This window comes from Achroia grisella, unplaced genomic scaffold, assembly GCF_030625045.1.
Source record: "Achroia grisella isolate CSIRO2021 unplaced genomic scaffold, CSIRO_AGI_Agris_v1 utg2716, whole genome shotgun sequence".
Taxonomy (NCBI): domain Eukaryota; kingdom Metazoa; phylum Arthropoda; class Insecta; order Lepidoptera; family Pyralidae; genus Achroia; species Achroia grisella.
In genome coordinates, this window is record NW_026712761.1 from 88550 (window position 1) to 113484 (window position 24935).

A 24935-nucleotide genomic window follows, 5' to 3' on the forward strand; every position below is an offset into this window, starting at 1 on the left:
TTAGCCATTGCAATGAGCGTTTCCGATTATCGTACAAGATCCACTTTCCACCACAGGAGATGATTTGATTTAAAATCCCTTCATTATTATGCCGGTTGATTAATGTAACGCAGCAGGCTACGCGCGTTTGTCGATTTACTCCATTGAATTCATGAGGGACCCACTTTTCAAGCTTTTTCACCTTCCCAATTTGCTAAAGGATTAAAACAGTTTTGTCACTAAGGGGCTGTTCAAGTATTACGTAAGCAGATTTATCACAATTATTTACCCCCCATCCCCCGTTGTCAGCAAAAGTAAGCAAAGCTCTTACCCCCTCCACCCATGCTTACGTAAACATCTCTCAATTAATGTATTGTTTTTTTTAGCAAAGACAATGTGAGGGTTGCCATTCGTGTAAAAAAGTAAATTACGACCGATGACGTAATCATCATACAGACTCCCCCACCCCCATGTCATCCAAAATAAGCAAAGAAAAGACCCCCCGCCCCCCTATAGTGCTTTCGTAATACTTGAACGGCCCCTAACACCGCAGCCTGCTGCTAACTCGGACGGGTTTGCGATGGATCCGCTTCCACAATAGTCTTCAATTCTTCATTATCAATCTTGGATTCCGGCCGCCCACAGAGATTGCTTTGCAGGTCGAAATTTCCAGAACGAAAACGTTGGAACTAAAAATGCACGTGTTTTCTTTTGCGAGACCACTGCCATACACATCATTAATACTTCGAACCGTTTAGCACCGTGTAGCACTGGTGCCACAGCGGAACTCGTACTCGTAATTAACGCGATATTTTAAGTTTTTCTTTTTGTATGCTGTGAGTGACCCAAAGTGAATAGCTGTATAAATTTGGAAATGGCATTCCTAACCAAATAGGAGATATTTGAGATCAAAGTGGCCAGTACGACAAAACGCCAATTTCATATGGACCTAATAATATTTCTCTATTAAAAAAAAATATTCATAATATTAATTATTTTAAATATACTCAATAAAAGTTTAATTTGATACTTTTATTTGAGAGGAAAACCACTGAATTTCATTGACGTTATTGGAACCAAATAATATGAGAAAACGTACGTAAATGTAAATTTCTCGACAACCCGAGAAGACCCGAGAAATTGACCTCGAGAATTCTCGAGACCCGAGAAATTGAAAAGCTCGAGAAATCATGAACCCTATACCCAATTGATCACTATTTTGTAATAAAATATTAAATTAAAGAAAAACCACGACCGCCAAATTCAACGTTTCCCGCCTTTTTCAAAATAGTGTTTTATAGATTTAAAAAACACAACAATAAAAGCTTTCATCTATTTTTTTCATAGATAAAACACATTGACACAAGGTTGAGTCTGTTCTTTTTTACCTCAACATATACTAACGAATCATTTGAAACAATTCAGTATCAGTCAAATAGCCTATTAATTTCAAAAATTATTATCTCTAAAACACGTTGAAATTTTAGGAGTAGACTAACAAAAACTATCAAACAAAATATTCAACTCTCAAATCGGTTGTAGATATAGATTGTACAGTTGAGTCAAAAAAATTTTGCACCCTTTACTGTGTGTGTTTTCTTAGATATCCAGGGTGCATTTCATAATGTTAACTCTTTAATCATGATTCATATTCTTGATGATATATAGAGAAATGCGGAGGCGGAAGGAGGAGAGACGGAGACGGAGGAGAAAGGCGAATGCGGATGCAAGTGTCGGCCAAAATAGTTCTAATAGACATATGTTGGATATTGACTTTAATTTTTCTAATTTGTATTATAAAACTTTGAGTTAGTGTACTTGTTAATTTGAGCTAAAAATACTTCTATCCAGAGCCATAAAATATATTAATAAAAGAGAAAAAAAAGCCTGACTTGACACTGTCAAGTTAGGCTTTTTTGCTGTCAAGTTGACAGAACATAAATAATAGTGCACATAACTTAACCTGATGTTATTTATTTAATTTGATTGTAAAATATGGATGAATTAGAAATAAAACGTGAATATCTTATTGATGAAGAATTGCTATGTCGAACTTGTCTCAGCGTCGGTCGGAGACTCGTACCGCTGGAGAAATATTTCCATATTTATATGCAATTGTTTCCTGAATATGAAGTAAGTTTTAATACTTCAATATTTTATTATATTCATGTATATATAAAAATTACATGTCACGTTGTTTGTCCGCGATGGACTACTGAACCGATTGCAAATTATATTTGCACGTTGTGTGCAATTTGATCCAACTTAAAAGATAGGATAACTTACATCTCAATTTGTAGTCGCAATATTATTTTATTCAAAAACCGTAGCCACAACGCGTGGCCGGGTTTGCTAGTATTTATATATTTTGGAGCAGATCTCTACTGTGGGATAATAATAATATAATATTTATTTAGCAATACATCAGTACTTATTCCTAGTTTATCTTTATATATAAAAATTATTGTAATTTTTTTTGGCCGCGATGGACTCGTACTGAACCGATTGCAAATTTGATTTTCACATTGTGTGAAACACAAACACAACACACTGAAGTCATGTGCAATTTGATCCAACTTGAAAGATAGGATCGCTTACATCCCAATTTATAATCACAATAATATTTTATTGCCTTAGCAAAATGTAGCCGGGTCTGCTACTAATACTGTAAAACTTAAAGTTAAAACATACAGGTAACAATGAAAGTGACTCCCACTTAGCATATAAACTGTAGTATTATAACCAAGTTACACACAGCGCAAAATTTCTAATGTGGCATTAAAAATACAGATAACCCTAAATTTTCATCTATTTACCAGCAACAATATATTTTCATACTCTGAGTGATAAGGGATGTACACCCCTAACCTTTTTTTTATTTATTGGACAAACTTTTTTATCTTTTATAATATGGCATTAAAAATTACATAGAACACTAAATTTTCAACCTTCTATCACCAACCCCTATTTTATAAAGCAATTTTAATTTATATGGCATAACAATGTGTGCCAGGTCAGCTAGTTATTAATATAACTATCAAATACTCTTTGGTACTCCTTGTCTATATACTACGGTGTTTCCCAATTAGTGGTATGCATACTCTCAGGGTATGTGAAGCTGCATCAAGGGGTACGTGCGGCTATCAGTAAAACAAACATACACACACACTCACAAACTTTCACACTTGTAATATTAGTGTGATTGCTACAATAATGTCTTTTTTGAAGCGGTACCTAGCAAAAACTATTTTTTTTTATGGATGATATTGGAATAGTGCGCTGCCTGCGCTAACGGTTTACACTGGCAGGCACCAGTGGAGGATGATAAGATGAACTTGAACTAACCTATACTGTAAAGTTTCATCAAAATCCGTTCAATAGTTTTTGAGTAAAAGAGTAACAAACCTACAACTGTACTCACAAACTTTCACATTTATAATATTAATAACATTATTTCCAGTCTGCAGTGAATACAAACCAACTACAAGTGTGTTGGGAGTGTGAAAGGCTGTTATCTAAAGTCATAAAATTCCAGCATCATGTACGCAGAGCCAATGAATTGCTGCAGATGGGTCAGGTACAGTTTATTTATAAACAAATGCAAATAAATATTTTAAAATCGGTCCAGTTATTTCAGAGATTAGCCAGACAGACAACAAAAATTGTGAAAAATGTTATTTTGGTGTTTGTACCGTATTTATACATACATATGAAATGTATGTAGTAAAAAACTGTTATTTCAATATTACAAACAGACACTCCAATTTTATTTCTAGAGATAGTAGATAGACTAAGTGTTCCAAAGACTATTTGATAGAGTTATATTAATAACTAGCTGACCTGGCACACATTGTTTGCCATATAAATTAAAATCGCTATTATAAAATAGGTAAAGTGATTGGTGAAAGAAGAGTGAAAATTTAGGGTTGTATGTATTTTTAATGCCACATTATAAATTAAATTAATATTAGGGGTGGACTATATTTATAACTTAGGGCAAAAAATAGATAGTAGCCTATAGTAAAAAATAGATTCTCGGACCTACTGAATATGCATATAAAATGTCATAAAAATCGGTCAAGACGTTTCGATGGAATATGGTAACTAACATTGTGACATGAGAAGTTTTTATAAGTATTGACATAATGAGCCTAGAAATTTAGAATAGGTTTTTTTAAACATTTGTTATAGATTTTTCTTACATATAATACATATTTATACCATATATTTGTTTGTTTCCTATGTATATTATGTATGCATTTCATACAAAAAAGTTACCTATTTATTTCTATCAGTTGTCTAGTACCACAAGCTCAACTTAGCTTGGGACTACATGGCGCTGTGTGAATTGTCTGAAAATTGTTATTTTCATTATTTATTTATATGGCCTTCCGACCTCTCATACATTCAAATTGAAAAATAATATATTCATGTAGGACATTGTAGCAGCTTATGAACATCAAGTTTTTTATATAATATTGTAGCGCGGTGGTTATCCTCATCACTATAGCGTTATATATGTTGTGATGAGGTGGCGCTACATATTGTATTAGTTATTGTAGTAGGTCAGGGATGTTATGGATATGAAATTTCGGATACGGATATAGGAACGATTATTATACCGGATACGGATGCGGATATGAAATTATTTCGGATTATCCGTTAGTTTTGGATAATTTCGATTATGGATATTAATTTTTTAAGGAATATCAAAAGTAAAATACAAATAGCTAATGATATGGTTACATAATGTGTCTCAATTAGGCTCCACTCCTATCCGATATTATCCGACACTTTTGTTTAGGATTCGGTTACGGTTACGGATATGTTTTCATATCGGATATCCGATAGTTTCGGTTACGGTTCCGGAGATCCGTAACATCACTAATGTAGGTAGTGAGTATACCGGTAAAATGATTGTGCGATTTATTGTATATTATTAAGTTTATTAGTAGTTATGTTACATGGCTTATTAATAACGTGTCGACGCGGAGTCTATCTATGTATCTTATCTATCGTAAATCTATATAGTCGAGACGTAAACTAATGGAAGGGTCTCAAGTGTCGACAGAAATATTATGACTATTATTATTTTTATTACAGAATATTATCTATGCATCCCTCTCCAACCTGACAACGGTAATAATAAATGACTCCCATCCACACACAATATATGTGAACCAAACAAACATACAATCATACATAGAAACAAATGAAAATAATGAAATTAATTCTTTTGATGGCATCGATAATGAAGATTTAAATGAAATAGACTTTAAAAAAGGTGATTTAAAAACAGAATTGAATGACACTGGCTTGGAATCAAATACAACATTAAAAGAGTTTAAAACTGAACTGAAATGCACAGAAGATGAACTAGAAAAAAATGTCACAGATAAAAAATCTAAATCTAATAATAAATGGGCTAAGAAGCGTGCGCTACAGAATAAAAAACCTAAATTTAAAATTATCGAAAGTGATAAAGCTTTTATAAAAGTACAAATAAGTCCAGAGGACTTGAGAGAGCATATAGAGAGTGAAAGAGTTAGAGGGAGTTATAAAATGAACAGATTTAAATGTGAGACTTGTATGATGGGATTTAATAAAGAAAGTCAACTTAAAAGTCATAATGTTAGACATGATAAGGTTAGTTACCTTATACAACCTAGAATAGTAGTTTTTTAATGTAATTCAAATGGAAAGGCTGTTGGCCCGCTTGATGGTAAGTGATGTACCCGCCTGCGCTAGCGGTTTACGCTGGCAGGGCACCAGTGGAGGATGATAAGATGAACATGAGGTCAGGTCAGTTAGCACATCGTGTAGTCCAATTTCCAGGGACAACCGTGTGGAAGTCAACCTGACATGGGACATTGCTAGCAATGGGGTTATCAGTACTGTTCGAAGTAAGTAGAGCTATTTAGTATCATTGACCTCAGACATTAGTGTTAATAAGGATCAACCCGCGACGTTTCCGCTTTGTCGTGATATCCCTGCATAATGCGCTCTCGCTCACACGTACAGGTAGTGTCACAGGTGTGACTAGAGTGACGCACCTATTTTTGTCTCTTTCTGCACTGCAAATATCCATATTATTTTATCACTAGCTACCTACCCTGGCTTTGCATGGGTGTATATATATTACCTTCGTCTTGAACCACATTATTTAAAAAAAGAGCTTCAAAATCCGTTGCGTAGTTTTAAAGATTTAAGCATACATAGGGATGGACAGACAGCGACAGCGACTTTGTTTTAACTATGTAATGATATATAAATGATATAAAATAGATCTACCTGCTCCGAACTCTGGTTATCAGTCCACATTACTAACAATCCCCTTGCCACTCCCCCACTCTGAATTATCAAGGGATATTTATTATTATTTTTATCTTTTCCAGGGGCGGCCGTACATTTGCGACGTATGTAATACTAGCAAACAGGACAAGAGACGTCTATCCGCACATATACGAAAACATTACTACAAATATATATGTTTATTATGTAAAATCACGTGTTATGACAGCAAGCATATAAACTCCCACATGAAAGGACATAAGAAAGCGTTTGAGTGCTTGAAATGTGGACTTAAATTTGGGTAAGCATTACCTATTAATTAATTAGAATAGAAAATCATTTATTTTATTTGATGTGCTAACTGACCTGACCTCATGTTCATCTTATTATTCTTCACTGGTGCTCCGTTAGCGCAGGCGGGTGGATCATTTCATTATCATCAATAAGAAAAAGGTTGAGATGGGGCATGGTACAAAAAAGGTTGGGAATGTTCTAGATGTCATATATACTTTGCGGAGTTAGTCTAGAAATCTACTATCTGCCAACCAGCTCGCTTTGATTAGTAAATTTTATTACTGTAAATATATGAAATCATACATGGAGGGAAGCGCCTTGCAAAACTAGTTTTAGTAACAGGTTTAGGAAGGTTACAGAAACGCTAGGTGGTAGTTCTGGGGTTATTTGGCAATTTTTAGTTAGATTATGGTTATGGATGATAGCTCTTATAATGTACAACTTTCGGACGCTTAGTACTTGCGCAGCGTTGTAAAGGAATGTGTCAGTGAAGTTACAGGATAAGAGACAGTTGAGTGGTATCACGGGTGGCATGATAACGTGATATCCGTAGTATTATCACTAACCCAAAGAGAGACTATGCATAAGTAGTGTTATAGTCTTATTATTATTATTCCAGAAGCCGTCGTGAGTTCTTCAAACACTTCAAGGACTGGCATGAGAAATTCATTTGCAATTACTGTGGCATTAGTTTTAAGATGCGGTACTGCATTAAAGACCACATCAGGTATGTTTTGATATATATATATGGACGGCCTCAGAGGTCTAGCGGTAGCACACTGGTTATGGGTGGATTATTACTGGGATGGGTTCGTTTCCTCGCACGGGCCAAATATTTGTATTCCAGAGTATAATTGTTTGTATCAGTCTGGGTGTTTTCTATGTATAATATGGATGTATTTACGAAAAAAATACTATGTATATGTATCAGTTATTTAGTACCTATAATACAAGCTTTATCTACCTTAACTTGGGTTTGGATGGCGCTGTGTGAATGTCCTGAGATTATTATTATTATTTAAAAAAATAAATGTGTCTAAGTATGTCTAGTACCCATAACGCAAGCTCTAATTAACTTGGGACTAATGAAATAACGTAAGTTTGATTATATCCTGGTGATCTTATATGAAATATATAATAAACCTTACATAGTATAAAATCAAGTTGCTTCCGCTGTCTATTTCCCTATATCTTTTAAACTACGCAACGGATTTTAATGCAGTTTTTAGCAATAGATAGAGTGATTCAAGAGGAAGGTTTATATGTATAATACATGGTTTAAAAATGTAATTTAATTGAGTTTCTTGCCAGTTCTTCATTGGATCTATATACTGAACTGGACGGTAGGGAAAAAGTATAATGTAAAAAAAAAAATTATATTTTATTACTAACATAGGATAAGTTATGTCATTAAGCTGTTACTAACAAAATGTATCATATTGTCTAAAACAAAATTATTATTATTATTAAAAAAAAATTAATATCATAAGCGCCTAAAATGTCCTACATGAATAAATGATTTTTTAATTTTAAATTTAATTTTTATATCTGTGATAATCTACAGAAAACAACACAGCCCATTTGAGTGCAAGCCGTGCAATAAGCGCTTTGCTAGATACAACGGCCTCTGGCTTCACAACAAAACGCATCATATGGAGAGTCCACCAGCCGCCGCTTACTGCGTCGAGTGCGACAAACGCTTCGCCGACATCTACAGATACAGATGGCATTTGGCAAACAGCGCTAAACACAAGCCAGTCAAGAAGGTGAGGTGAGTCTAATTGTTGTGGTTGGGTTCTTTTGCGCTGGATGGTATGTATAGTCAAATAAATAATATCGTTTGCAGAATAGATTTGTGTTAATTTAATCATTTTTTACGATTATGTGAAATTTGATACTAAACCGTAATCGATAAGACAACCTAACACTAATATTATCAACACTATTCGTTATAATAAAGTACTGGGTTGATTGCCAGAAACGCTTCGCCGACATCTAGAGATATAGACAGAATGTAGGGGTTGTTCCTACACTTGTTGATAATGATGATTGATATTGATAATGATAATTGATAGTTATAATTGATAATCTACGGGGATGATAAATAAAAGATACGTCCCGTATCTGATGTTGTACACTGATTTATTGTATAGTAATATATGTATAGTGAAAATATAACGTAAGTGATAATTTATAAGTATATTATTATTATGGTACGGTGGTACATCCTGCCCCTCTAAAAAGAAAATTCTATATTCGAACATTAAACAAAAATAATAATGAGTCTTAATTTTAAATGATATAAAGTTATTTTACATGCTATATGATTGAACAATATTTATCTTACAACTAAACAAACTATAACTAAACACTAATTACACAACACAAGAAACGTTACAATATTCCCGAACTGACGTAGTTTGAGATTTTGTTGATAATAAATGTACAAAATATTCACCTCAGGAATCAAATAATCTTTATAAAAACCTCTTTCCTTTTCTGTGTAAATTTCCCTTATTATATTTTCTGATGGATAATGTATCCTCATTGTACAATTATTTTTGTTTTGTTGTAATTAAAAAAACATAAAATAATTTAAGTAGTGGTCACTCTATTCTCAAATTTGAATTTTAAAAACTATATTTATTATCATGTTCCAATATTATTTGAAAAAAATACGAGCTGAGTTTCTTGTAGTTCTTCTGATCTCGATATCATACTGAGAGATTTGACATATCGTAATAGAGCTACATGAATAAAGATATTTTGAATTTGAATTGAATTTGTAGTCGCTGTGGGAATTGTCCTGAGTTATTATTATTAATGCTAATGCAAAAAATACTGGTATAACTATACTTTTGTATTCGATTTTCTTATGATATGCTTATTTTGTTACAGAGTGCCGTGTCCGGACTGCGAGAAGGTGTTTACAAAGAATATCTACATGAGAGATCACTATAATTTGGTGCACTTAAAGTATTATAAATACCATTGCGAGCAATGTGACAAGGTTAGTATTGTTCATGTTAATATTCCAAGGAAATGATAAACAAGATCTAATCACTACGACTGATTTATTCTTATTTAATTACTCAACCAGTTGGTTGTATATTTAATATTTTCTCTATATGAGTATTTAACTGAATTAGTTTGTAGTTAGTTTAAACATTTCAACTTAAACATGTAAAATAACAATAAAATTATTTAAAAGAACAACACGGAAGTTTCTTGCTCGTTCTTGTGATGAGACAGCTTTCCGAATGAGCAGTAGATAAAAAAAATGTGATGACTATTCAAAAGTGCTTTAATTTAAGTTTGTTTAAATAAATGATTATCTATTCTAAAGTGACACCCCACCTGATGGTAACCGTTACCTAGTTAGCTGTCACGGCAAATGCTGGGTGTCTGGCGTGTTGCCAACCTTGCACATTAATATTATAGATGTTTTTTGTAATTTGTAATTGTTTTACGTGTGTATGTGTGTGCATATGTATATATATATACATACATATATATTTGTAATATGTATGTTAAATGTGTGTATGTATATTTATATCATTAATGGTTATCAATTAATGTTATTTCTTCTTTCTTCTTCATCTTACGAAACAGCTTCCTATTCTTATTGTATGCTGTAATAGTGTAAGCTGGGAGTGAGAAGAATTCAAAATTTCGTAACGTTACATTTTAAAATATAATATGTCACATATTTAATCATTTTTAGCATATGAAAATACTAAAAATGATTAAATATGTGACATAAACTTTCATCCTTACCTCGGTGGTTTAGCACATCGCCTTACTTCCGATGGCCGCGGGTTCGATTCCTCGCACGGCACATATATTTATATTCATAAGTATGATTGTTTGTATCGATCTAGGTGTTTTCTATGTATTTACAAAAAAAAAAGTATTTCTATCAGTTGTCTCTAACTCTAACACAAGCTCTGCATATCGTAGGACTAGATGGCGCTGTGATAATTATCCAGGGCTGTTTATTTATTATAATATTAGTATGGTATATAGGTATAATATCACTATACTATTCAACAGAATTTCATACGCAATGCAGACCTGGTGAAGCATAAGCGTCGCATCCATGACGGCATACTGCCGCCACGCAATAAGATCTGTTACATATGCGGCAAAGGGTTTACGGTGAGTAAGTCATATTCTAGAGACCAGACCGTGAATCAGCAAATACAATATCATAATTATAATTAAATTTATCGTCGATGCTTCACACAGCTGCTGTACAAATATTTGAATTTCACGCTTGTTCTATATTATAACACGCATGTATTAAACATTTCTCTTGAATCATAATCTATTGCTGAAAACTGCATTAAAATCCGTTGTGATTTAAAAGATATAATATGAATAATAGGGAATAGACAGCGGCGGCGACTTTTTATAGTATGTAAAGATTCATCAGCAAGAAAACTATTATATATTACTACTAGCTTTTGCCCGCCGCTTCGCTCGCGTTAATTTATCCCCTTGGGGTGGAATTTATCAAAATCCTTTCTTAGGGGATGCCTACGTCATAGTAGCTTTATGCATGCAAAGTCTCAGCCCGATCGGTTTAAAATTGACAAAGTTTCATACAAACTTTCATTCCTTATTTTATCCCCTTGGGGGTAGAATTAATCAAAAACCTTTCTTAGCGGATGTCTACGTCATAACATCTACCTGCATGCCAAATTTCAGCCCAATCCGTCCAGTGGTTTGGGCTGTGCGTTGATAGATCACTATGTCAGTCACCTTTGAGTTATATATATGCCAAGCCCCAAGGTGGTAAGCAATCTGCAGATACACAACCTTTATTTGTGTATTTAAGTTTTAATAAATAAATGTTCACCAGCTAGATTTATCTAGAAGTTTAACACTCCGCCGAACATCCAATCGTCGCCGGTTAGATTCCTCAAACATTTGTATCCATTAGTATGATTGTTTCATCTGTGCGGTGTTTTCTATATATATTATGTATTTAAAAAAAATATCTATATATTTATACTAGACTAGTAACCATAACACAAACTCTGATTAGAGACTAGACCATGAATTACTGATATATTATTATTATTTTTAAAAAATTAACATTTATTTCTTTAATACATATTCTGGTTAGCTTGATATTATATGGCGCTGTGTGAATTGTCCAGTGATGATATTATAATATATATAACATGTTAAACGCCTTGTAACCGGTGACCTCATAAAAATGACCTCACTTTAGTGTTTAATAAGTATTTGAGCGTCGGCGCGTGATTTTTTCTAGTAGTACGACTAGAATGACCAGCGGTACAACAATACTCTCTTATGACTTCGCGGCTCATGCGAATAGAAAATGTGTTTTTGTCCCACAGCGCCACGGTGGTCACTGGTGACCGAAATGAATTTTCTTTATTTTCCTGGAAAATTTCTGTCCCAAATTAAAAAATAAATACGTTTTAATGTTTACTGATGTCATAAAAGGATTTTTTTTTCATACAGTTAAAAGGGTTTTTGTCATTTTTACAATGGCGTTGAAAATGTTAAAAATGTACCTACCTACATATTTCTATCAGTTGTCTAGTAACCGTAACGAAGGTTTAGCTTGGGATTATATAGCTCTGTGTGAATTGTCCTAAATAAAAATATGTTTTTTTTTTCAGACAAATAAGATATTAACAAATCATATACGCACTCACACGGGGGAGCGTCCGTTTTCGTGCGCACAATGCGGCGTCCAGTTCGCACATCGAGCGGCCTTACACGCGCATGGACGCGTCCACACCGACACACTCACGAGGGCAGAAGGAACCTAGCATTACGGCTGAATGTGTTAGCCATACAGGATCTTTTTTAAAATATTTATCACTATAAATATAAAAAAAATTCCTGTATGGCTCTGCCTTTCATGTGTCCCGACATTCTTTCAATTGTGCAATTTAGCGCGGTAAAGCCAGCGCGCTTAGTATTTAGTGATTGTATTTTATGTATTCATTCTTTATTGCACTATTTAAAATAAATGTACAATTGATGAGCTTAATGTATTCTGGTATTCTCAACCAGCTAACCATTTGGTAAAAACAGAAAGCGGTTGAAAGGTGTACTATTGGTATTTACCTAACTTAGGTAAATGTGTCAATACCAATATGCTTACATAACAATAATATATACGTACTTAAATACTTACTATAATAGATATAATATATATAAATAAATAAATAAATTTATACATAATAAAGACTTTTATTTTTGTTATCACTCGCGCGCGATACGTGTACGTTTCATTTCACTTTTAAAATTTTAGTTTTATTCCACATATTTTATTTTTCAAAGACATGTTCAAGTATTATATATTATCAATAACTCTATAATTATATCTTTGCTCTATAGTCAAATGTCCTCCATTTTACAATATTAATTAATTATTATAAAGCCGCACACACGATTTTTGCACGCGGAAATGAGCTCACTGTTTGCGTGCGCCGTCTCTCTTTCTTTTTGTCTACATTTACATGCACATTCGTTCCTGCGTGAAAGAGCGTACGTGTAAAGACAGATTATGGCGTATATTTGTCACAAGTAGTTTTATTAAAAGAAAAACGTAAATGTTAAATATATACAAACATCCTAGCTATATATTGAAATATATAATCAAGAAGGAATTGTAATTTTATTTATATCTATTATATATAGGATATCATAGCCTAGTGGTATACCCTAAAAAACGCCCAAGAGGTCGTCCTATATATAGGTATAATCTGACGGACATCAGAAAAAACTTGTGTACTATATTTCTGGTTAACTCCGATAAAGGAAATTCCGTTATCAAACCAAAAAATAGTCCGCGATGGCAGTAAGCTTATGATGTATACAAAAACATACCGACCGAATTGCGATAATCAAAACATACACATTTGGCATTATCTCTGACTACCTAATTGAGTTTAATTAATAATTAATTAACGATATTATTAACTTTATTATTATTAAGTTTAATTAACGGTATCTGTGTGTTGTGGACTTCATAGTGTATTGCTGGCCACTTAAAAGCTACTTTTTTACTTTAAAAATAATGTACATGATTTTGAGTTGTTAATTTTGTCATACGAATATATACGATTTAACTTTTTTTTTGCATCGATTTATTCTATATAGTTATCGAGTAGATGCAATCGCTTTCTGCACATGTATATAGAACCGACATACAAATATATATATCCATACATACATAATATCCACCACATTGTGTGTAATGAGCATCATAAGATATAAATATAAATATTTGTCTGCGTATGTACCTACCTCAGTCCCATTTTTTTTAACCACCAAACAGCTTGCTCTGTAAGCTTTTTCAGTTGTAGTATGCAGTTTGGCGTTGATATTACAAAATTATCCTGTAACGCATGACATATTAGTCCTTTGGAATGATAAGTACGTATCACGACTATCACATAGATGCTGCTCTTATATATAGACTAACTGTTCCCGCCACTTCGTCCGCGTAGAATTTAACTTTATTTTTCCAAAATAAAAGTAGCCTAAGTTATTCCTTATTACATCAGCTACCTGCCAAAAAAGTCCCGTTAAAATCAGTCTAGCCATTTCAGAGATTAGCCGGAACAGACAGACAGACAGACAGAAAAATTGAAAAAAATGTTATTTTGGTATATGTACAGTATTTATATTCAAATGCCTGTAGTAAAAAACTGTTATTTCAATATTACAAACAGACACTCCAATTTTATTTATATGTATAGATGTATAGATGACCGTTACCACTTACCATAAAGTGGGCCGTCACCTTATTTATCATTACCAATAAAAATATTAATGACATATTTTTATGCAAGTTAAGTTATTGGTTTTCTCCTAATCCCAATTGAAGTTATAAATTACATAAGAAAACAAACTGTGTCAATTCATTAGATAAATATATTTGTTAATGATTTTCCGGTGGTTTAATATTATTTTATAACTCAATATCTGAACCGGTTTTATCCGGTTTGAACAACCGTTTTTATTTTTTTCAAACTATTCTAATGGAGTTAGCCGCATCTGGCCTTTACAGCTTCACCGTCTTCTTACATAGATTATCGGTAAACTCGTGTTTAGTGGTCTGTCCGGGTCTGCACCGGTTTCCGTCGCTTGTGCCTGTCGTGCAGCAGCTTGCGGTGCGTGTAGAGAGCGCCCGATTGCGCGAACGTGGCCGCGCACTCCGAGCACGAGAACGGACGCGCGCCCGTGTGCGCGTTCATGTGCTGCTGCAGCCCGGACTTCGTCTGGAAACAGACCATTGTCAACTTTATGACAATGCACTTAGGTGCCCTTTACAACAGAAAAAAATAAATTACCAATTTTTGTGAATTGATGTAAGTAATGAAAGAGGGGCTAATGTGTAGGGACTGGCAATCTACCTGACATATGATCTAAATACATATAATCAACTTTATTGTTACGGAACTCTTTAAGAGTTATTAGAAAGATTTACTTTTTTATATTTTTGACATGTATTTTAAAATGAATTTCTTCTTGTTGTACCTATATTGTTTTCCTCTCGTACCATATTATTCCTTGTAACATAAAAATAAATAATTTTCTAATATAATATAGTTTGTTTCGCGATCTTCTTCCAATCCTTCACGAAGTGGCGACCGTGAATAAATAATTTGGTGATTTATTAAAGAGCGATAAGAGAACGACAATTATTGAGTAAAGCGTAAGAGTAAAGAAGCGGAAATATGACAGTCTCTGTGAAAAACATGCTACGCTTAATGAAATAGTAAAATCTGTTCGTTGTGGTTATATAACGACGACAGAAACGAAGCAGAATTTGAAGTGGACATAGATACCACGGAAGAATATAAAAATAGATGGTATGCACTTAAGTAAGTCGCGCAGACCAGAAAATGAGTTTATGTTAACTTATAAAGATAGCTATAAAGTTATTTCAACTTTCATTTCAAATGGAACGGTAAGAAATATAACATGACATTTTGAACGTCGTTGACTATTACGTTTACCAGTTTCTACGGAACATTATATTTCAACAAAGCAAAAGTTCAACATAAAGATGTATAACAAATGGATTTTTTCAGTGGAACCAAAATATAAAATAAAAAGATTTTTTTAGCTATATAAGGACTAGAATATAGATAATGAAGACAAGTTTCAGTATATATTGCAATGTATGGATGCTTGTTCTAGTGCCAAAAAATTAGTAGAGAGCCTTCTAACAATGGAGATAATTATTTTAAAGCACCGCAGCAGAACCGCTGAAACAGAGATTTGCTGTTTCTAAAAAAGGCTTATAACAATGCAGTTATCTAGGTGCTTTTTAGAACAATAATTAGAAAACTTTACATGTTTACCATTGAAGATTTGAATTGAAGAATACTGATGTAATGAAATGAAAGGCTGATGCATCGAGACTGACACTCTACCTGTCATATGATCTAAAATCTAAATGAATCATTATCAACTTTATAACAATGCATTTAGCGTGTTATGACCAAATCAGCAAATTTAGAGACAAACTTGAATCGGAAGTAATCAAGCCAAATGTGAACGACTAAAAAATATTTTTGTACGACGCAATTAAAATATTATAAATGCAAAAAGATCGGTCACTACAAAACCAATGCCAAACGAACAGAAAATGAAGTTATTTTCAGTGCTGCGTTTTTAAATGGCCAATATAATTCAGAATATTGGTATTATAAACTCTACTATTATTAAAAATAATGTTTCTTGGACGTACATTGTTATTTATTAATAATAATAAACTATCACTACTAACGATAAACCCTTTAATGTGTAAAAAATGGTATGTGGATTCGAATGCAAGTATCAATATAATTGTCAATCAAGAAATATTATTGCTAGTTCGACAGGCAGATGAAATGAAGGTAATAATAGTTGCAAATAAAATGGAAGAGAATCAAATAAATGTAAGAGATCGCTAAAACGATAACACCTACCTTTTGTATCTACATACTTTACATATTCCGTTTTCTTATGTATTTTTTTAAGGTGCAACAAAAAGTAACAAATAAATAAATAATTTGTCTGTACCATTTATATGCGCCGGGGATACAATGATCACTACAAAAGTGAACGGTTCTCAGTTCGACATCACAGTGAAAAACGTTTCGTGCATTCCTAACCTGACAACAAATTTGTTGCCATTTGGCCAGTTGATAGAAAATGGAAATAGAGTGACCAAGAAAAAAAAAGAAAAATATTTGTCTTATAGTCCAATGAAATATTTGACGAAATATTTTAATACTTTGACGAAATCAAATTTTAATTATATATATAAAAAAATTGTAGATTTCTTAACTGCTCATTTAAAATATAATAATATATATGTTCAAATTGCTCGTGAAGATGTTGATGTTCTAACTGTAAATCAGCAATAATAAAGAAAGAAAGAACTAACAGCCAAGTTAATGTTACAGGGTTACAGGGAATGATACAGATTTATTTGGACTAATGATTGCTCTCTCACCAGATTACATAAATTTAGATTTTTGTAAAGCTTCTACTTCAAAAAACCCTACACACCTCCACTCAACAGCAATTCACATTAATATGAAACCACATATTTTGTTTGTCTATGATTTCGGAGGCTGTTATTCGACTAGTGCTTTATTCCGAAAAGGCAAGAAAACTATTTTGAATCTTATGCAAAAAGATAAAGTTTTACAGGATGCATGTCAAAACTTTGATAGCTCTCAAAGCTTTAGTGGCACTGGCATGGCATTCTAATAATAATATTATAATGCCATAAGAAAAGAAAGACTGTCACTAAAGATAAATAAAAAAATGACACACAGACATTGAGAAACCTTAATGTTATAGGTTTACCAGATTAATATAACCATATTATGTACAAAATGGGTAAAGAATCAATAACAACTGCGAGTCTTTTTAAGTAAATTGGTAAACATGAATAAACAAACAATAAAAATAATAATTCTGACGCCTGTCTGGCTGTTGCTACCACTGTTTTATTCTCAATATACGGTTGCAAATAAAATTTTATTTTATCACTATTACATTTAGCATAAGATGCTACTAATCAAGAACCAGTGACGCCTCAATATCACGCAAAACAATACTTACTTCAAACGCCTTAGAACAGATGGTGCAAATTTTGTTCTTCGGTCTGCACTTGCCTTCGTGCTTCAACCGGACGTGAACACGCAGTCGCCGCGACGTACTGAACGCCTGCAACGATACAAGTTACTGGAGACTGTGTAGCACACACAGCATGCATCTTACGTGGTCTTTGTACAAATTCGTCTGTTAAAGTAGTACCTCAGTCTCGCCTATTTCCGAAGAAGTTGGCTTCGTTAGCTGTTTCAGTTGTATGGTATAATTAAAAATTACAGGATAACAGGCATGATAATTTAATTCTATAGAATTGCAAAGCATGAGTGATATTACAAGCATTACGTGATAATGCGATTTACCATTTACCATGAAGTGGGGCGTAATTTTTCTCAATTTCTGTCTCACCTATTTCTGCCACTAAACAAAAGCTATTTCGGTCTGTACCTAAATCATCAGTAATAATAACGCAGGAGTGGTAACCTTGGTTTTTTTTTCGAACTATTTTAATATTGCCTTTACAACTCCACTGAACGATAAGGGGCGAATATAGATGGCACTACAAACTCGCGGAAGGACGTATGGAACGGCTCAAGGCCAACTCCTGCCTGACGCTAATACGCCTTTTGTTTGAGAGCACCGTTCGGCTCAGGCCGTTGGAATTTCGATTTTCCTTTGAATTATTATATCACGTGACAACTGTACTGTCCGTGATGCTATAGGCGACACGACGGTTGAGAGGCTGTGGTAGGGAGTGATCATCCGCGCGCCTGGTTAATCCCCCAAAAACAATGTGAGGTGCCCACTATACGTCGCTGGAGTCGCGATTACGATCCCGCTACTCCGGCGATTTTGATTTATTAGTACATAAAAAGCAGCAAAATATATCATGCTAGTCTTACTTGGTCGCACAGTTGACATGTGTAGATCATTTCCTTCGTGTGTATTGACTCTATATGATGTTTGAGACACGAGGCGGACTTGTATCGCTTGCCACATTGATCACATTTGTGTCTGCAAAATAAAAGAGAAACGAACATCTTAGCGTCTATGAATTCACGGCCTGGACCATCGTGTAGCAGAGAGGGAAGCAGAGCAGTTCCTGAGACTTGTGACCCGGGTACAGGTTTAGGGGGACCCTTTGTCGTCGTACGTCAATATTCACCTTCACCACTCGTATTTCTCTCCCTGCCCAGTCTAATACCAGACTCGTACCAGACGAGTCTGTCACTGCAACTTTTGACATACATAGACATACATGTTCTAGTATAGAACTCACTGCATTTCTATATAGGCCAAGATCTTTTAAAAGATTGTAGAGAAGATGTTAGATTTAAGTTTCTAATGTAACAAAACGCAATGTAAGCGCATAAGTAAATGATGTAACAAAACGTAATATGCCATCTTTGTATGATTGGTTGTAATTAAAAAAAAATAAAACTACTCTTTGTCTGAAAGTCAACGTGTTTAAATAGAAAATTGCTATTATCATAATAGACAGTGTAGTGCCTAGTGTTTTCCTACCCATGAATGCAAATATTTGTATCCTGCAAGAATCGAACCTATTGACCACCGAGACCGGCATTCTGCTTCTATCAATCGAACATTATACAGTAGTGAGGTACGAAGAAATGTTGGTTGTGAACTCAATTGTAAATTTTATTTACGATGATGGCGCTGTGTGAATTGTCAAAGAGTTTTATTATTAATAATAATACAAATAGGCATAACTTACTTAAGATCTTCAACTGAGATATGTTTGAGACTAGTACGTAGATGTGTGCGGTATATGTACGCAGTTTTGAATTGAACATCACACTCTGCGCAGTATGCACCTTCCATTTTCTGGAATAATAAAAATACGACGGTTATCCTAGATGGATTACTGATTGATTACTCCTTTGTCAAGTGTACAAATTGTTGTGAACTCAATACCTGATGTCGTATACGTGGGAAAGAAAAAGAAACATTGTGGCGTCTCTAGCACACACTGCTGGCGTCATACGGGCCTTTAGCTGTGAATGGCGAGTGAGAATAGCAGTGTGTCTGAGAGCCGGTAATTAGGAGGACAAACAGTATATCTGACTGGTATGGATTCTTACAAAAAGGACAATGGTATCATCATGCCCAATGGGGACATTATAAAAACCCAAAGGCTTTTCCTTTGGGTTTTTATAATGTGACAAATTATACGTGAGGTGAATCTGAATTTCTTTAAAGAACACTTAAAAATCTCTCGCCTGAAATAAAATTCAACCTCACGGCGAACAGATATTTTGTCACAAAGGGAATTGTGTTGTGTTTTTGGATTAAAGAGCTATAAGTTTTAAAAGGATGGAAATATTATTAGCGGGGTTGAAATCAGGGTTGTCATATGTATCGTATGTCATAGATATTACAGACTTTCAGATAAAAACAGAGGTGAATAAGTGATAGTTAATTTGACTTTTAAAGGATAGCATGCTAGACCGAAGCATCAAAATTTAATTTATAGTAATGAATTCTTAAGTAACAATGACATAAAACAATTATATAATAGTAACATACCAACGAACAGTTCGGAACAGTTGTACCACAAGGATCTAATCTTGGTTCATTTTTACTTCTATTTTGTTACATTAATTATCTCTTGTTTGTCATGCAGGATAAATGCGGTTCAGTCTACGTATTCAAGAAAATCGAAAAAGGCATTTGTATTAAATAAAAGAGTATTATACTACACTGGTGTCCCGTCAGCGTTTACTCTTAGTGCACGCGGGACGTACCATCACACATAATACTCCTATAGGAACTATAGATCTCGTACTTACCTGTTCGCAGTGCGCCGTCCGTCTATGTAACCGAATGCCTGACTCGCTTCTATATTTTTTGTTGCAAATGTTACATTCGAATGTAACCGATGTGTGGATACTGTAATGAATTTGTTTTGAATTAATATAATTCGTTTACTGCTATTACCCAAACGATAGAGAAGTTAGACAGAAAGAAAGTCAAAGAGAAGCGACCTAGTCAAAATGTTTACTATCCACAACTTCAACACCTAAGTTCAAATCTCATTAACACAAAAAAAACCACGTGCCAATGGAAGAACCGATAACGAGCCATATTAGTCCGAGAGGACATCTCTTTATAAAATAATATAAAGTAAATTCTATAAATCTAGAATTGCGTTAGGTAATTAATAATAAGATGACCGGTATACGATCGTCGTATTTTAGTGATCAATTTCAAGCGACCGGCAATACGATCGAGCAATTATAATTTCAATTACTTAGTTTTATATTATAGATTGAGGGTATTGTTTTATTTTAGGTCTTATTATTTGATATATTATTTTTGTGTGTCTTTATATATTTAAAAAGGCATGTGAACAGGAGCGTATACAACTTATCCATATGGTACCAATTAAAACCAACCAACCACATTTCAACGTCGATCCAAATAGACTATATAGATTTATAGCGACCTGAGACGACCTCACCATTATGTATGATGTTATGTAAGATGTCTGTTCACGTTGGGTAGAGATATTTCCACTAAAGAGCACCATGAGCATGGATTATGCCAAAATCTTGATAGATGAGGTATTTTTAAGGTTTGGGGTCCCTCGCAGGATGGTCAGCGACAATGGCGTTCAGTTTGTTAGCGGGTCATACAGCAGGTTTGCCATGTCTTCAGGATTGAACAGTCGTTGACTCCGTATTATCACCCCGAAGCGAACCCAGTCGAGCGTAAGAACCGCAACTTGCCATTCTCGTAGGTCAAGATCACGCTTCGTGGGATTTGCACTTGATCACTGTGAGATTTGTTATGAATTCAGCTGTGACTCACAGCACTGACTACTCGTCAGACATGCTGATGTTTGGGCGAAAAATGCGCGCCCCTGTCGATGTTGTCGACTGCCTCTCCTAACGCACAACGTTAGTTACCACAAGTACGCACTGCTTTATTTAACTTATTTAATAGTTAAGTTCAACCGAGAACGTAGCCTACGGCCGAAAACCAATTGAATACATACCAGTAGTTGAATTAATTGCATTTCGGTACTCGAATAAATATTTTGATTGATTTGATTTGGCGACAAAATATGGCGGCAGAAAGAGACAAATTTTATGCTGCACCAACAAATTTTATGCTGCACCAACCAATAGACGAGACGCCGGTATAATGGGCGGCGAGATTAAGAGGTCTCGCTGCAAGCTGTGATTTTAAAAACATCGAAGAAACAAGAAGTACTTGCTGGACAAATTTGTAATGGGGGCTACCGGGCCATGAACGTGATAAAATGTTTGCTCAACAAATTCAGGATATGACCTTGAGCAAGACTGTCGATGTGGCAGAGAGTATACGCTGTGCACGTATCGGCGCGGTGATGCTCCATGTGGACGGGGACAGTTACAGGAGACAGTTTTCAAGTGGAACTAGCGGGCTCCGTCTGCTGGGCCGTCCGGTCAAAGATTCAGTACGAAATGTTCAGTGTGTTATAATAACCATAAGGCGTCAAATTATCGATATGCTAGTTATAAGTGTAAAAAATGTAATCGTAAAGGTCATTTAAAAAGAATGTGCCCAAATAAAAAAGTGAATTATGTGGTACAAGGTAGGGATGATGACGAGGGTAATTAAGATGATGGTACGCCTTTATTTAATATACGTTGCTTCAACGGCATGTCTATGTCAGAAACCGTCATATTAGGAGATACTAAAGGGGCATTTCACGTGAAGTGGACAGGAAAAAAAGTTGAGTTTCTGAAAATCGATCATATTCGGCCCATTTATACTTCTTATATCATTATATTAAATGTTCAGTAAAATAATTATAAAAACCGGCTTCCATCGCGGAACTACAAATATAATAAAAAAAAATATTATAATCAATCCTTACTAATATTATAAATGCGAAAGTAACTCTGTCTGTCTGTCTGTCTCGCTTTCACGCCAAAACTACTGAACCGATTTAAATGAAATTTAGTACGCAGATAGTTTAGACGCCGAGGAAGGACATAGGCTACTTTTTAATGCGAAAAAAGGGTTGTAAGGGGTTCAAAATGGAAATACAAGGTTATCTTTATGCGGTTGAATCCTTATTCGTCATCTTTTCATTTCACTAGCTAACAACCAATCAACACATCGCGTGCGTTTGCGCCATTCGCCATCTTTTCATTTCACTAGCTAACAACCAATCAACACATCGCGTGCGTTTGCGCCAATAAGGTATCCATCACAGAGAACAAAACCACAGATAATGTAAAACGAAAGATCTTGCCGGAAACATGACGTTGACGTTTAGCGAAAATATTGTTTTTTGACACTTTTTTATGATAAAATCGTATATCGTGTGTATGTGTTTTTTCTTTACGTTTTTCGTTTTACAATATAAATTACAAAAAATTAAAGTCAATGTCTTATGTCAAATAATAATAAATGTCAAATATTGTTTCTCTGTTCTGACGAACTTATTAAAAGAAAACTTAATAACAATCACAATTTCTTCACATTTTATTATTTACATTTTTTAAATAATGTTGTGGTGTGGCACTCTCCGAAATTAAATTATTTACCCATTTTTGTAGGTTATACAGAAATAATGTGTGGGTGTTTATTTAAAAAGCATTAACACAAAATTAATAAAGTATAGGTATTAATAAATATATGGTTGTTGTATCAAAACAGAATTTTCTTATTTTTCACCAAAATAAAAACTAACTGCCTTTTTTATAAAATATATGAATGACCTTTTCATTGTGTCATATATTATGAAACTATTTAAATTATTTAACTGATTGTAAGAAACAAAATGTTGGTTTGTAGATTAATACTGTCAAATTACTATTTGTACGGAAACGACAAAAATATATTTTTGTACTGCGACAAAAATCCTTACTACTATTATACAGGCGAAAGTAACTCTGTCTGTCTGTCTCGCTCTCACGTCAAAACTATTGAAACGATTTAAATTAAATTTGGCACACAGATAGTTTAGACTTATTTTCTGTATGTAAATATAGTTTACGTGATTTAGTTCCGAAACGAATACTAGATGGCGCTGTATGGTTGTTGAAACTCGATATCATTTCGTTTTCTTCATTATTTAAATATGCACGATTGTAAAATTATAATATTCATCTTTCAGATACTATTCTTTGATATTAATTATTATTCTGTTGCTCTCTTATGTTGTTTTTCATTTCTAGGCTAGATTTATGGGTTATCTTAACGTTATTATTTTTAGATTAGAAGTTATCCAATATTATTACAATTTGTTTTGTTTATTATTATTTCTTTGTCATTATTATTTGTTTTGTTTATTTTTTAATTACGTTTTATCGCAGTACAATTTTTTTTTCTTTAATTTAATAAAGTAACTAGATATTTGTTTGTTTTTGTGAATCGTATCTTTGTAAAATATATTTGTTTCATTAATTTTGTAGTTTGCGTGTGTATTTTCGTAATACGTAGTTATCATAATCTTTTGAGTTATTTATGTCTTAAATATATAAGTGTATTAAATTAAGTTTTTTTTTAGGTTTACCGTCAAAAATAATATAAAGTGTAGTTATAAATCTTTTGGTAATTTGTTTTATTAATAGTACCTTTTTAATCAGGAGGTTTACATTTTGATTCGTGTGTGTTAGTTAGGTGTATGTTTGAACAGTCTTTTGTTCAGTTACATTGTTTTTATTCTAATAATATGCCTCGAAAACACAAATCTAATGTGTCGCGTAGTTCCAGCGGAGCTCGCGCTAAAAAAATTGCTAGAAGCCAAGAGTCTGTAGAGCACACTCAAAGCCGTTTAACTTTAGATGCCCAGCGGCATGCATCTCGAAGAGCTGCTGAGACAGAAGAGCAGAGTCAAGCGCGGCGGTTTTTAGATGCTGACCGTCACGCATCTAAAAGAGCTGCTGAGAGTGAGCAGGAATGCGTAGCGCGTCGGTTTTTAGATGGTGAGCGTCACGCATCTCATAGAGCTCTCGAGACTGAGGACAAAAGTCAAGGGCGGCGGATATTAGACGCTGAACGTCATTCATCTCAAAGAGCTGCTGAGACTGAGAAGGAATGTCTAGCGCGGCGGTTTTTAGATGCTGAACGTCACGCATCTGTAAGGGCTGCTGAGATACAAGAGGAAAACCAAGCGCGGCGAGTTTTAGATGCTCAGCGTCACGCGTCTCAAAGAGCTGCTGAGACTGAAGGACAAATTCAAGCGCGGCAGCTGTTAGATGCCGAACATCACGCATCTCAAAGGGCTGCTGAAACAATAGAAGAAA

At 34.1% G+C, this 24935-nt stretch overlaps 2 protein-coding genes across 3 annotated transcripts in view; one reads left to right on the forward strand and one right to left on the reverse strand.

The window, feature by feature from the left end:
- The first annotated feature begins 1633 nt into the window (after positions 1-1633).
- On the forward strand, positions 1634-12747 carry LOC131842991 (gastrula zinc finger protein XlCGF26.1-like). The gene is made up of 9 exons (XM_059191585.1): positions 1634-2112; positions 3440-3556; positions 5083-5625; positions 6375-6571; positions 7184-7291; positions 8129-8335; positions 9463-9574; positions 10618-10722; positions 12222-12747. Exons 1-9 carry the CDS (start codon positions 1975-1977, stop codon positions 12372-12374), a joined length of 1680 nt encoding a protein of 559 aa, XP_059047568.1. The 5' UTR covers positions 1634-1974; the 3' UTR covers positions 12375-12747.
- Positions 12748-14477: 1730 nt separating this feature from the next.
- The window catches only part of LOC131842985 (zinc finger protein 37-like), a 46484-nt gene continuing 36026 nt past the window's right edge, over positions 14478-24935 (reverse strand). For both annotated transcript variants that reach the window (XM_059191580.1, XM_059191579.1), the window contains 5 exons: positions 20481-20580; positions 19406-19515; positions 18573-18684; positions 17683-17787; positions 14478-14837 (listed from right to left, as the gene is read on the reverse strand). In XM_059191580.1, coding sequence (XP_059047563.1) covers positions 14667-14837; positions 17683-17787; positions 18573-18684; positions 19406-19515; positions 20481-20580 — 598 coding nt within the window. In that variant the 3' untranslated portion in view covers positions 14478-14666. The remainder of the gene's footprint in view (positions 14838-17682; positions 17788-18572; positions 18685-19405; positions 19516-20480; positions 20581-24935) is intronic.